This window comes from Alosa sapidissima, chromosome 4 (genome assembly GCF_018492685.1).
Source record: "Alosa sapidissima isolate fAloSap1 chromosome 4, fAloSap1.pri, whole genome shotgun sequence".
NCBI classification, from domain to species: Eukaryota; Metazoa; Chordata; class Actinopteri; order Clupeiformes; family Clupeidae; genus Alosa; species Alosa sapidissima.
Genome location: NC_055960.1, coordinates 24120838 through 24136408, shown reverse-complemented (window position 1 = coordinate 24136408; position 15571 = coordinate 24120838). Strand labels below are relative to the sequence as shown.

The following is a 15571-nucleotide window of genomic DNA, read 5'->3' as shown; positions in this document are numbered from 1 at the left end:
CATTCTCTGGTGCTAGCTGCCTCTGCTATTTGCCTACATTATGATGGACAGGTTACTCAAGCACGTTCATTCTTAAGTGAAGGTTGCTGACTAGGTAATAGGCTAATCTAAGTATGCCTATGACACCTATCTACATTGTATTTTCTTTCTGGGCATTTACATGTGGAGGACTTCAAAAGCATAATGTTTAATTATGATCATCTCATTCTTATTCCTAAGAATCCTAGTCCTAGTCTACAGTGGTGCAGTTTGCACTTCCAAAATGGGCTCCTGGGATGCTTCTGAGTGTTGTGTTGGGCCTGGGATAAATTTAGCTTTGACCAAAGAGCAGCCAGACAAAATGGCAGTGACAGGTGCTCTCTCTCTCCCTCACACACACACACACTTAACCTGTCTTGAGTCAGACAGGAGTACTAGTAACTGTTACATTTGCCTCTCATACAACTCCTTGTCAATTACTCACAGGGCCTTTACCTATTCAATTAAACTAAGATGTAATGGTATAGGACTTGGCCACACAGACTGCAGGGGTGTTGGAAAACAAGATGCCATCTAGGGCAGGGATGCTTAGGGCCTCCCTCTGAGCAATCAGACATATAAGCCTCTTCAATCTCCCAGCAGGCCAGCTGAGACAGACACATGACTCAGTCTAGCCACAAAGCCATGCGGTGCACTCCCCCATACAATATCTCCCTCTCTAGAGATGGCTGATAGAGATTTCCAGAAGCTGACCTTGGGCCAGTCCACTGACAAATGGAAAGACAATGACACTTTGTCAGTTTCAAGAGACTGTGTGTGTGTGTGTAAGTGCGCCCGCGCCTATTTTTGTGAGTGAGACAAACAAGAGGAGAATCTTCTTAACTGAGGAATGTATTAGCCATGTTATCTGACACAAAACCTGAGATCAGTCACTGAAAACCTTGATATCTAATTATACATGGTGATATCACCACACAGGTGTAGCAATTAACCAGCAGTAACCACAGAACACTCCCGTTGGATCTCCTGATTCACCAGCATCCAATCTTCATTCAATTGCAATAATTTGCTGTAATGAAGAACAACATGCCAGTAACAGACATTTCAGTTCTCTCAGAAAGACTGACACCAGACCGTGCATACAGTATATCATTTTTATTTAGTCTTCTCAACATGGTCACAGTTTTTAGGTGGTACATCAACAGGGTCTTGTTGTCTACTTTAGAAACAGAATGCCTATTAAAATGAAAGTCTTCCTCTCCTCCCTGTTGTCGTAAATATAAAATGAGCTGTGGGCGAGAGAATAGGAGTATTTCAGGACAATAGTGGGGAGAAGCCGTGGTTATGTAACAGTCTGGTTGTTTCAGAGCTACTGCAGATCCTATAACAATTTTGGTACAACTGGTTGCAGAAGACATTATGCCGATAGTAGTCCTCAAGGTGGGGGGGGGGGATCCGTTGTAATAGTTGACATAGAATACTAATATATTACACACTATACAGTATACACACATTTTGAAACACATTCCCACCCTTTCAGTGCCCCTCCTGAAACCTTAGTATCCTTTCCTTGAGATGTTTGTCAACTTATATACATGAGGACAGTCTTCATCACGCATATACATAAGTGCATCGATGGTCTTAATTTACAAATGAGTAAACGAGTGAGTTACATGCTCAAAGCAACATAATGCCTAATATGGAGGAACAAGCATATGACACTTAAGAAAAAGTTGACAGACAAACACAAAATACAAACAGAAAACAGGTTGAGGAGAGGACAAAAAAATAGAAGTTACATTTCATTGAATTTACAGTTAACCCAGAAGAGATATAGGCAGCAATTGCATGCACAGCTTTGAAAATTATGGTTTGAACTGTACAAGACACCACAGCATGTGTGCCTTATCACACAAAATAAACAAAAACATTTCCTGAAAGTATTGGTTAGAACGCTGAAGAAAATCAAACCAACAAATATTTAGGATACTTTATTTGTCCCAAAATGACATATTTCAGACATAATCTATTGAATTCCTTTCATGAGTACTTCCTGTTTGATAATAATAGTTAATAATTACAGTTTCTTCATTCAACATGGATTACAAATTGCTTGTGTAAACATAAATGATTGGAGATTCTAGATACTCTACATAATTTACTGACTATGCCTTTAGATATACCTGATCTACTGTATGAGTTTAATTCATTCTGGTTAAGTAGCAAAGATTTAATTTGTGTGGTCAGCCATTAATTATGGTGACCACAAATCCATTTGATTGCTGCATACTTGTGCATTTCTAGTAGACTGTTATATTGTCAGGACTGACTGAAGTCTGCATCAATTCACTGATATGAAAGTCATTGCTATGTAACTAATCTGGCTGGCACAAACACACTAATGAAGAGAACCTCGTTCAGTGAGTGCTACAGCAGGATCAAAAGTATCCCAAGTTGTGTCCTCATTTGCAATGAACAACTCAATCAAAGACTTCAGAACGGTGGAAAGTCTACTAGTCTTTTTAATATTACCACTCAATTTCAACAATAGTCCACTGTAACACTGATATAGTTGTGGGAATATACAATATTTAGAGAAGAGTATTACAATATAATGTTACATGCAAGAGTACTTTCTTTGACATTCCTCGTCATTTCTGCGAAGAGCCGGTTCTGCAAAACCGGAAGCGATCCTCGCAGGTCACTGAGACAAACATGTTATGGGGTAAGGAACAGCAACAGACACCAGACACCAACCAGAATAAAACATATTGCACAAACAAATCTGTAAAAAAAGAAGCAAAAAAATGAAATAAGATATATCAAAGAAAATCTCAGGAAAAGACTAAAACTGGTCCCGGTAAAATGACCAGGGGACTAATTTTAGTCACGTATCACTATACATAAAGTGAAAATTCATAAGGTGAAACAAGTGGTGTTTGTGACACATCACCTGATAAGTTCATAAACAATATCACTCCATATCTATACCCAGGGAGCTGATGCTCTGGCCTAAATCTGGCCCGACTTAGGCGTGGATGCACTCCAGAGGATCAAGATCAGATATAGTCCACTGTGAGTTGCAATCAGGGACATCAGTCCTCTATATGAGCCTCAATGAGAGAACCTGCAAAAGAAGGTCCACATCAACTTTACTTATGTTTTAAATATATTCAAAAGGTGAAATGCAGTCTGTACACTATTAGAAAATACCATTACATTTACACCCTATTGGGTCTAGTGTACTGTACACCACATCGCTGTTCTTTTCTACAACAAAGTGAAAGGCATTCAGAGGGGCATTAGAGGGGCTCTATGGACAGAGGTGATCCTTGGATGCACTAAAAACATCGCTTGGGACACAGTGAATTCAGGGAACATGGAGGGCAAACTCAGCCAGCTGAGAAAGTCAACTTCAGGCTAGAAAATCTGAAATGTAAAGGAAAGTCATGATTTTTTTTCTTTTGGTGGAGGTGTATGTGTTTGTGTGTGGGAGGGGGGCACAGTCTTCGTGCTTCTCATCCTTGTCTGAGGTCTCATACACACACACACATAGGAAAAAGAAAAAAGGGACAAAATCATGGGCCACCACACACCCTTCTCCGCTTTTCAGCAAAATAAACGCTAATGCTATCGCCAAGATAGCCTCCAAAATCACACCATCTTTCAACCATATACATCATCTCTTTAATGTACAGTATTCAATTTGTTTTTTCTTTATATATTTGTTTCTAAAAAAATAGGTTAAAAAAATAAAACCGTGGTGCACAGACAGCTGAAACTGCTGTGTCACTGACCAAAGTCCCCAACAAGTGGAGACTTAACCACATGCTCCCCTCCCCCCACACAATCACCCACTGGATCCCCAGCCCTTAGCCACCAATGTCCCTGTCTGTGAGCTTTCTTTCCCGACATACTACTGACGCTGAAATGGGTGGTACTGGTGGATGGGACGTGGTCAGCAGACCTTCATTTTAGATTATTCCAAGAGTGGAGAGTGATTCTAAGGCAACCAAGGATTGTCCAGGTCACTGAACTGCTTACTCTAGAATGTCATTTCCACTGTAGTGGAATCTATGTGTCTTACTTTCTAAGGGTTTAACACTACAGCTCAGCTCCAGCCATTTGAATATTTTGCTCTATAACAATAATAACTGTTGATAATATTATTATCATTATTCTACAAAATACTATATGCACGATATACACAAAGCAAGTCTCTTTTTTTAAAACTAAATCAGTTACTGCTTGGATAGTTGGCACATTTATGACTGCTCACAGAGATTACAGAGAATTCTGGTCTACAGCTACATTAAACACTGGAACACCTACATATTGTAACCAATTTTCATTCAACATCTTCTCTCACGTCATGTCCCCTTCACTGCCACTGTTTTAAAAATCACCCTTAAATAAGGATTCTGAAAAAAAAAAAAAACTAGTACTCAATATATTTGATAATGCTTTTAAGAAGCCCCAATACGTCATTAATTACAAGAGAAACAGTTGCCATGGTCTTTGTGCATGCTGCTGCTGTATTTGTTTTAATGTTGTCGTCACCATTGGTGTTTGTAGTTGTTCATCAAGGAGAGGCGAGATGTCTATTTTCACTAGTGAAACAGCTTCTAGAGGATGAGCGTCGAGAGAGTTTGGAGAAAAACAGTCACATTAGCTTAGCTCGGTACGCTACAGAGTCTGAGGCGCTGGGCTGTGGAGGCGGAGGGCCCGCTGGGCTCGAAACAGCCTTCACAAAAGTCCTGACGCAGGTAGCTGTGCCTCGCCGACGAGGTGGCCGCACCTGATGAAAGAAAATCCAGTCTGGTCAAGAGGTCATTGGTGTCCACGCAAGAAAAGGAAAAAAAAATAACACTTCCCAGTGGGCCATCTATTTTCTTTTTCCTCTGGTCAGCAGCCAGGAAAACCTCTTTCTCTCACTCACACACACCCACACGTGTGTGCACCATCGAGTGTGTGCTCATCTTAACTGCTGCCAGTTGTCCTCTGCCAGGAACAGTCCCAGAGGAATTTGTGTGTGTGTGTATGTGTGTCTTTGAAGTTATGTGTGTGTGTGTGTGTGTGTGTGTGTGTGTGTGTGTGTGTGTGTGTATTTCTGTGTGTGGAGCAGGCTTCCTTTCTCTTTACACCACAGTGCTGATTCCGCTGTGCTTGGGTTTGGTGGAGGTCGGTGGTGGGGCGGTGGCTGGCGGCTGGCCGTGGTGATGCGGTGCATGCTGGGAGTGCGGGGCGTGGTGCGGGTGGGGTGGATGGGGCGGGTGGGGCGCGTGCCCGTGGGGCGGATGCGGGGGGTGCCCGTGGGCAGAGGCGGAGGAGGGCGGCGGGGGCTGGTGGTACTGATGCGGCGTGTGCTGCAGGTGGGCCGGCGGGTGGTAGTGGTGGTGGTGGTGGTACGGCGGCGGGTTCTGCTGCTGCTGCAGGTGGCAGAACTGGCCGTGGTGCGCGGCGGCGGCGGCCGCGTGCATCTGCGCCTGCGTCTCCGTGACCACGCCCACGGGCACGTCGCGCGCCGTGTGGTGCAGGTTGGACGGGTGGGGCGTGTGCGAGATGAGCGTGGGGTGGCCCGGCGCCGGACCGGGGGGCTGGGGCGGCAGCGGGGACTTGCCCCGCTTGGTGCCGAAAAGGGAGCCCAGCAGGGAGGAGGAGTTGGGGAGGGAGGAGTGGGCGCTGCTGCGCGATGGGCAGTCACGGCTGGACGTGGGTCTCCGGCGGATGTGCGGACTGCTAATGATGGAGCCCTGTGTGGGAGAGAGCACACTCACGTCACACTCACGTCACACCACGTCACAAAAACCCACTCTCACTCTCAGCGTTGTGCATATGCCAGTGATGGTCAGTGTGCAGTGTGTTCATGAGTTCCTGTTTGTTTATCTGGCTTGTTCATTTAGAAACTCTGTGCTAATGAGTCCTCTTGACCTTAAGTCAAGGGCACCACTTCCTGTCCTGCCGTGAGGTACTGTAGCACACACACACACACACACACACACACACGCACACACACACGCACACACACGCACACGCACACGTCTGTGGTTTATTCTTTGCGGCACTGATGTCACCCTGTGTGTGTGTGTGTTTCTTCTAGACTAATGACAGTAGTTTTAATTGGGTGGTTCAAGCATCTAAGCTTTCACAGCATTAAATTAGCTTCAAAAACACAATAGGCAGACAAAACATAAAATACATAAACACCATTTATAACCTACAACTAAAAATATGATATATAATTATTATGTTTGTTATTAATTTAAAGGGTAAACATTAATGTAAAGGGTAAACATGTGCATCCATTATTTTTCCCGCCATGTCATTAACCAGCATGTTAAACATGTTGTGAATGTGTAAACTTGAATGTGAACGTGTTAACACTGCAAAACGAGAGAAACATACAGACATGACAAAAACAAGTAGTGAGTACAACAGTGAGTGTGTGTTTTCTTTCCCTGTTTTTCAAATGAATGAGGCAGACTCTGGATAGCCATGCAAGACATGCAGAAGCTGAGAACAGGCAAGAGTCCCTCCACGGTTAGTCGGTATGTGAATTATAGGCTGCAGACTCCCTTTTTCAGGACGTTAATGAGACTCAGAGACAGGGCCTCTCCTTCGTCTAATTACTGCTTTGGAGCGCAGCAAAATGGGGAGTGGGCTGAGGAGGAAGGCTTAGCCTTGATTAAAGCTAGATAGGGCTACACCAGTGAAACGTGCTGCCAGGCTGATCCTCGGCCCACTCTCTGTCGAGTTTGGCGGTGATGAATATATCTATCTGGAGAAAGTCCTGATTTGGGGCATTTTTTTACTGTTGAGGCTGCTCTGCTCCGACCTCTGGTGTAGTAGGGAGGTGGGGTTGGGGGTGGGGCTGGGGTTGGGTGAAGAGGGGGGACGTGAGGGAGGAGGAGACCAAGGTAGGAGAGAATCTTGAGTGATGCTGACTTTGAACATCTCAACACAACTCATGCCACTCTCAACACACACACACGCACATGCACGTGTACACACATGCACGTGCGCACACACACACACATACATCTATGACTTAATAACAGGGACCGCAGGCTTTCACTTGCACAGTGACAGTAACAAGTGAAACTCAAAGAAGATGAATAAATAGTACAAAAACAGAAGGCAAAAATAACTAAAAGCCAACCACACCAACAACAAGAGCAAAGGAGTATGTTTAAAATATCCTCGAGCCAGCTCACACAATGCATAGGATGTGAGTTTCAGGTTATTGGTTAAGTACATGCTGGCCAAAGTGAACAAGAAATGGGAAGTGGGGGGGGTCAGGGGCACATACAAGAACCCCCCCTCTCCCTTCTAAACACCAACACAAGCCGTGTGTGTCATTTCATACCAGGCAGCAAAGGCATGCACAAGAATCCACACCAGCATTGAGAAACCACACTGGGACCAGACAGATGGTTATACCAGATCAAAGCAAAAGAAACAGAAAGACAGCATGGCAAATAACACTAAAAAAAGAAGACGGGGTTTCAAAGGGCACATCATCAGCATCAGCACCAGAGGAAATGGTCTGGACACGACTGGCCTTCTACTGTACTTACTTCCATATTGCTGTCTAGCGATCCTGCACTGCTTCTGCGGCCACGCTTGCCTGCCCAGGACATGCAATACCAAAGGTTAGAGAGACGTTTACAACACACCAGCTTTCTCTGAACAGAGAGGGGGTGGGGGAGGGGGGGTGAACCAAGATAGGAGCTCCTATCTACCAGATACTGACTGTCAGCCTCTACCACTCCCAGCAGACCAGAGAGGGGGATTGGGGATTGAGGAGAGTGGAGAGGAGAGAAGACGGGATCTAGCCAGGCGAATCAGGAGGAAGAGGAAGAGGAGCAGGCAGCTATGAGATCACATCATCAAATGCACTGCTGCTCCTACCGCGGCAGTCTAGAGAGCCTATACTCAAGGGTGAGAGAGAGGGGAGAGACTAGCTTTGCTACGGAAAGAACCTCTGTCCAAAACTGGCAGGATGCCTTGGGAGACCCATCTAAACTTTAGAGTGTGAGACAGGTGGGCTTGGACAAGAATAATAAAATCCAGAGTGTAGTCCAAGACACCTCAGAGTATATGAGGGAGTATTTTTATCACCTCAGCGAGTAAATAAAATATGTATTTTTATCATTATGTAGTATGTGAGTTATTACCATAAATCATGGTAAAGCTTAAGTGCACAGATATGGTTAAACTCTACAGTTGAGACACCCCAAAACAATTAGATGCAAGTAAAATAGTGGGTGGAATATGCAGGAGAGTCTGGAGGATTCACAGTGGAGATTGTGATGTTGAATAACATGGCCTAACTGGCTTGATGTGTGATCCATATCTACTGTATTTAGGCGATCAAAAATTTTCATAGAGAGAGTATTATCATCTCTTTGGAACACTGTCAGTAGAGTAATCTCAAAAGCAATCTGCGCTCCTGATTTCAACCCGAGGAAGATAACGGCTTTCCCAGCAGCAGATATGACCGAGCAGAATGCTGTGTGCAGTGCAAGACAAAGGATTTGAAAGAAGCATTTTGAAAACTCTTTAAATCTAACCCTAATCTGTAATTACAGCATATGTGGGAGAGAGTGAAATCTGATAACAATTAGCATAATTGATTCACAAATTAAACATCATTTGGTAATTAAGTTGATCGATTTTCATATATTCTTTTCTGGCAGTACGAGTGCCTCCCAATTAGTTGCCTGAAACAAATCTGCATTTTTAGCCGTCTCAAATCCCATGTGTCATATTATCAAACACATCTACACAAAGTGAAACTGAACTCATCACAGGATTCATAAAATTGGATTAAAAAAACAAGGCCAGCTGAGTTGTCAAGCGTCTCATTCATACTTAGATAGAACATCAGTCTGATAACAGAATTTCATTCATCAGTGAAATAAAAAAAAGAAACAACCGACACCGACATTCACCCTGCCTCTAAGCTCCAAGAGGACAAAATCCATTTTGAGCTGCATCAAAAGGCTGCATCAAAAGGCAATTTCCTTGTGAACAATACTGATCGGAGAATTTTTGTCCGCTTCATGTATATTCATGGAAAACTGTGCCTCACAAGTGGGCATTACCTACTTCAGACACTTGAGCCCAGCTTATGGAATACATTTGACAATGCACTCAAAGCTTCAATCAAAGAGACACTCAGACTAAGAACAGTGAGACTTTATGTCATGATTGAGGTCAGCATCATGCCAGGAGGAGGGACACAGTAGCAGAGCACAGCTGGAAAGAGGCTATGTTAGCCCACTACATTAACTTAAGAGTGGCTGGATGCTAGAGGGATCTATCCTAGGGACTGGATGCTTTTTAAGGTGGAGCTGCTATTGAGGAGACTGCATCTAAACCTAACAAGAGAAAGAAGCCTGTGTCTGCGACACTGACAACCTTGAAGTCTCACCTGCGTCGGAGAGGTCACGCAGCGAGCTACTGAGCGCGCTCCGTTTCAGCCCCTCCCCCATGGCGTAGCTGTCGTCGAGGCTGGCGCGGCTCAGGTTGCCGTTGCCCGCCTCCTTCTTCAGGCCGGAGCTCTGCGACATGCTGGGCCGCACCACGCCCTTCTGTTTCTCCAGCTCGGCTGCACACAGACACAACACACCCACGTCAGTCACACGCCAGCAGCAGCAGCAGCAGCACACACACAAAGACAAAACACATAAACAACACAGTGCTGCTTACTGCATGATGAAGAACCACGTTCAGAAACATCAGTTACAATTACGCACAATTATCCACCACACACTTCTGTGTCTCCAAATTAGCTTTGAAGAGTAAAGACATTCTCTCAGTCCCTGTTTCTGTCTCTCCCTCTCTCTTCCACACACACACACACACACACACAGTATACAAAGGGGTATGAGAAATATTTCTTTAGTGTTCTAAGCCCCTGGAGCATGTTGAGGCTGTAGCTCCTGCTCTCTTGTGGTTATGAGATTTCATTAACTCCTTTCCCTAAACCCTCCTATGCCCTCATCTGTATTCCCATGCCTGCAGAACATCGCCTTTCAAAGATTTAGATACACATGTACAAAGACAATTCTACATCTGCTCAAAATTGTTTGTCACATGAGCAATAGATGAAGACAGGCATTCTCTTCTTCAACGTACTCTACATTGAGATAAAAGTTTACATACATATACACTACAGTTTACATTATATGATATATTTTTAGATTACTTTTATCATGCAATGTTGGTGTGAAAGCAGGATCACAGTGTGCTGTACAAAAAGACAAGAAGTTAACGCCAACAGTCTCACTCAGTTTCTTGAAAACAAACGAAAAAGAAACTTCTAGCACTTTCGTTTAAATCTTTACAACTTTAAATCAGCGCTGTGGGCTGTGTGATAGAATGGGCAGCAGCCCATCACCTGTGGGAGGAGGAGATTTATGAGGGTTATGAACGCTTGGGGGAGGAGGTGGGGTGAGTAGGGGACCCAAAAAAAAAAAAAAAAGTCCATTGGCTCACATTCGATGCGGTATTTCTCCATTTCCTGCACCTCTGCGATGGACTCCCTCAGGTCGTCGGTGAACTTCTTGCGGTCCTGTGGGTTGGGCGCGTTGAAGTTGATGAGGACTTTGATGTCGGCGCCTGGGATGGCGGAGGTGAGCCGGATGCCGTTGGGGTAATCTGTAAAACAGGGGGAGGCGGGCCGCAGTTTAGCATGAGGCAGATTCCACAGCCTCCACTCACATGTGTGGAGAGAGACGGCCACAGGCGAGACACACGGGCTGGTGTTTTAGTTGTTTTTTTTTTTTTTTAGCAACCTCCCTCTAAACACTGCTGGGGAGAGTAATAAGAGCATAAGCAATCAGAAGTGTTGTGAACACGGGAGGAAATGGATGCTTGAGGGCATGTTCTTGTTTTTTTTTTGCTTGTCTTCAGAAAGAGTTGTGTATTCTGATATGTAGAAGGATCTACTACTTGTATGCTTAATGTTATTATTAATATTTACAATATATATATATTTTTTTTACATTTTCATACAGGATTTACCTTAAGAAATTTAAATGTGGTTGGCGCAATATATAATATCTTCAATACATGCCTTTTTTATTGGCCCAGCTGGTATGACCATCAGCAGAAGGTTTTTTAGTGATATGTCTGTCAACTGTTTAAAGCTGAGGTGGAAAATACATTGAGAATCACTTACACTGATTTTCAAAGAGCAGCACCTGCATCCCATACAGGGAGAAAGATTGCCTAAAGCTGTACGTCACCGAGTTCTTCTTCTTCTGGAAAATCTTGGTGACCTAGATCAGAGAGGCAAGGTAACCATTTTAGGACCACCATCTGGCATTGTTTACTGTGAGGAAAACTGCATGGTTAGCTACCCCTAAAACAGTCAGGAGGAGATGCCGCAGTGCCAGCCAGACACATGGGCATGGGGTGCTGTTCTTCTCTGTGTGTGTGTGTGTGTGTGTGTGTGTGTGAGTGTTTTGTGTGAGTTGATGTATTTGCATGCACATGTTGTATGGGTTTATATCCGTGCAGTTCTGGTGGCTATGTGTGTGTAAGTGCATGTCTATATATCTGTGTCTGTGTGTGTGTGTGTGCATCATATATGTGTGTATGTGTGTGTGTGCGTGTGCACGTACCACTAGCAGATCGTTGAACAGAAAGATCTCTCTCTGGTGGAGGCCCAGCTTCTGTGGTTTGTTGGGGTCGGGCACCTCGAACAGTCGACAGTAACACACCAGTCGGCGGTGAGGCTGGGACAGCACCTGGAGCCATACACACACACACACACACACACACAGACACACACACACACAGCATGAAGAGGACATCTCACTCAACCACACTGAACGATTCCATTGGGTCCTCGTGTAAATGAACACAGAAATAGGTTTTCAAACAGAATAGAGTAATTAAAGAAGGGGGTCTGGTACTTACACATCCAAGGCCATGGTGCAGAGATCCGATCTGAGAGAGAAAGAGAAGCAGAGAGAGAGAGGGAGAGAGAGAGGTAGGTGAATAAAAGAAAGAGCAGGGGATGGGGAGCGATGGATGGAAATATGAGGATAGAAAACAGAAAGGTTCTGTCTGTGTAGGTAGTGGTACAAGTTTGGTGTGTGTGTGTGTATGATCCTTATGTGCAATTTGTGTAAGCATGTATTTATTTTTACATGCGCTTGTGTGTAATTTGTGTTCATATCAATTTGGGATTTTTGTGTGCATGGTAGCACAAACCCACAGATACATCTTTTTGATCATTTGTATTCATTTATGCATGTGTATACCTGTGTTCCTGTTCCTGTGTTCCAATGCTTGTGCGTGTACATGGATGTGTTTACTTGTTTAGACGTGTGTGTGTTGTATAAGTATAGATGTGTGTGTGTGTGCGCGTAGGTGTGTGCTATCCATCTTCTGTGTGCCATGCTGAGTGGGTTGTGAGGTAGGTTAATGAGAACAGAAGCTCTCTATCTCTCTCTCTCTCGCTCTGTCTGTGTGTGTGTGTGTGTGTGTGTGTGTGTGTGTGTGTGTGTGTGTGTGGTGAGGGGGGCAGGGCAGGATGGGGTCTCAGCACAGCTAGAGAAACCCAATTACTGCAGTCAACAAAGCCCCCACTGCAGGCCAGGCACCAGGGATATACACAGCCAGCACCCAGCAGCGTGCCCACTGCACTGCGCCATTACGGCTCCACAGCCAGCCATCATGGCTCAAATGGAACACTATTAGAACTGTGTAAAAAAAAAAAAAAAAAAAAGCTGCCGGCATTACAACAGCATTAGAACTGCCTCAAAAAGGCAAAATGACATCTCTCTCTCTGTCCCTCTCTCTCTCACTCTCTGTCTCTCTCGCTCTCTCTCTCTTTCTCTCAGAAAGCCTACTAGTCAATGTTCCACATCATAATGCCTGCTGTAACTTTAGGTGAGAAGCTCTACTATGGATCCAAGCTGTTAGAGATCATTAGGCGAGCCCACTCTCACACGGTTCCCTGCCTCAGACCTCTTCCATCTGGCTGCCTCGCTCACTCCCCTGCAGGCCAGTCTTCTCTCATCATCGCTCCTTGCTCCAGGTTGTTGTTGTTGTTGTTGTTGTTGTTGGTGGTGGTGTTGTTTTCCCTCACTCTACCGCTATCAATACATTTCCTTTTGTTTTTCCATTCAATCATCCGAGTGTCACCTGCAGAGGACACGCTCTGACTGAGGCCTGGAGCTATGGGTGTCCTCGCGCTGGACAAATGAGTCACTGAGATAGCCCAGGCCACCATGGATGGTGCTCCTGACAAAGTGTGTGTGTGTGTGTGTGCGTGTGTGTGTGTGTGTGTGTGTGTGTGTGCATGTATGCGTGCGTGCGTGCAAGTCAGAGTTGGATATTTTCACTATGAGTATAGTCTTCTTACATAAGTTTACAAATGTTGGTACAGTATTTTGGGGAGAAACACCAGAGGAATGACTCAAAGTCCTGTATTAACATTGGGAATGAGTTGTGTTTGAGTTAACAAGAGACAAACAGTCCTGAATGTGTGGGTGTTTGTGTGTGACAAGCTGGTTATATGGGTTGATGGCTGTTTTGGGTGAGTGATGAAGGACACTGAAGTGTGTATGTTTAAAAGACGGGGGTCTGAGTGGATGTGAGAGAGCAGCACAAAGCACTGCTGATGTGCTCCTCACCGGCTTCTTGCCCACTATGAGCTTCTCCACCTTCTGCACCTGGGACACGTGGTCCTCGTTGGTCTTCAGCTCCCGCTTCCGGATTCGCTCGTAGATGCCGATCAGCATCTCACGCGGGATGTCCTCACCATCGTCCACACCTTAGAACACCCAACACACATACAATTTGATATTTTGTTTTTGATTCCACAAGTCAAGTTTCATCAGGAAAACAAATGTAACTAGTGCAACATATTGAAGCGGTCCAACATTTATATCATCATGGGTGAACAATCAAGCATAGAGATACACACACACATACAGGCACAGACACCCACACCCACACACCCACACACACAGACACACACACACACACACAGCCATACACACACACAGATAGAAAGAGCCAAATCAGAGAAATTATTTTTCCACTCATGCCTTCACTGGTCAATTCTGATTTCTAATTAACATCGCTCCAATAGACAGGGAAATGAATCAGCCTAACTATGTGCTTTTCATAAACGCACAGCGCAATCTCCATAAACACACAGCCCCGTAACAGTCAGAGGGGGGGGACGGGACGGGACGGGACGGGACAAAATATTAGCTTTGCCTCAATTGTCATGCTGGCCCATGACTTGCAAAAACGGCTCCTATCTCAGTGAGAGCGGCCATTTATCAACCCAATGCATGTGCGTGAAATGCAATTAGACCTTCTTCAAGCATGGGCCTCTAGTGCCATGACATATCTCTGAGCATCGATCTGAGAGGAAATGGGCATTTTTCTCTGCTGTAATTTGAATATAACAGGGTAGCAGTTTTCTTTGTATTCAATTGAAAATAGGAGTGAAAAAAAATTGCACCTGCACTTTTGCTGATACCACAGAACACAACTGACTGTCAGTGACATAATGCATTTCCGGAGAACATTCTTATCAGGCGAGCACTTTCTGGTTGAAATACTGCAGATTCCCTTTTTTTTTAATTATTTTTTATTTTCTTGTACTGTAGACATAGAAGAGGCCTTGAGGAGATCAGTTTTCTTGGTATGACACGCTGTTGCCCTCTATACAGAAAAGCCGCATGGTGGCAGTGAGGGCAACACGTGCGCTAACTTCACAAACTCTGCACTTTGCCCCAAACATGGACCCCAGCATGTGATATTCTTTTCCCCCCCCCGTCTTCTAATGCAGAGTGAAGGCAGGCAGTCCACATTTAGCATTCTAACTTTTTGCCGATCTTACTTCATTCCAAGCAACTCATTTTCCAAACGAGGCACTTGATTACTTTAAGTTCCTGGGCTTTGGACTGATTCTATGATCCTGAAGGTGCAACTGAATGAAATGGACTCTGCTCCCAGACTACTAAACAGCTGAGTATAGATCAAAGGAAGTTCCACTTCTGTATGGGATCTGCAATCTAACAGGAGTGATGATTAGGATGGATGGTCTCCCACAGGAATAACTTATGCATATGCTATGCTGATGCACTGGTCTTCTGCTGTACCAATGCAGCAGGACTAAGAGGACTGTGGCATGGTCATCCTCTACATCAGTGTTTCTCAAAGTGTGGTCCGGGGACCACTGGTGGTCCGCAAGCTATCCCAAGTGGTCCGCGAGCAGACGTGGTAAAAAATAATATAGATGAGTTGTTTGCAATATTGAACCAACTTGTATGTAAATCCAAACAGTTCTGCAACACTACCTATGTAAGCTATGCCAATTTAAATCATATGAATCCTCTGACACAATAAGCAAGGTGCAAAGACAATAAGCACAGTGGTTCAGTGAGTAGGCCTATTGTGTCTATTAGCTAGGTGGTCCGTGAAGTTTTTTCTACTGGTTCTAAGTGGTCCTTGGTCTGAAAAAGTTTGAGAAACCCTGCTCTACATGATGATGCCAGCTGATTACTGATAGCAGAATAGCTATCTGTAGGTACCGGTAGCATGTGGGAGAGAT

General features: G+C 44.6%; 1 protein-coding gene across 6 annotated transcripts in view; it reads right to left on the bottom strand.

The window, feature by feature from the left end:
• Nucleotides 1–2483: 2483 nt before the first annotated feature.
• Nucleotides 2484–15571, bottom strand: part of iqsec1b (IQ motif and Sec7 domain ArfGEF 1b) — a 179633-nt gene continuing 166545 nt past the window's right edge. For all 6 annotated transcript variants that reach the window (XM_042089800.1, XM_042089801.1, XM_042089803.1 and 3 more), the window contains 8 exons: nucleotides 13635–13774; nucleotides 11911–11940; nucleotides 11613–11738; nucleotides 11168–11267; nucleotides 10483–10644; nucleotides 9416–9592; nucleotides 7557–7606; nucleotides 2484–5732 (listed from right to left, as the gene is read on the bottom strand). In XM_042089800.1, the coding sequence (XP_041945734.1) occupies nucleotides 5118–5732; nucleotides 7557–7606; nucleotides 9416–9592; nucleotides 10483–10644; nucleotides 11168–11267; nucleotides 11613–11738; nucleotides 11911–11940; nucleotides 13635–13774 (1400 nt within the window). In that variant the 3' untranslated portion in view covers nucleotides 2484–5117. The remainder of the gene's footprint in view (nucleotides 5733–7556; nucleotides 7607–9415; nucleotides 9593–10482; nucleotides 10645–11167; nucleotides 11268–11612; nucleotides 11739–11910; nucleotides 11941–13634; nucleotides 13775–15571) is intronic.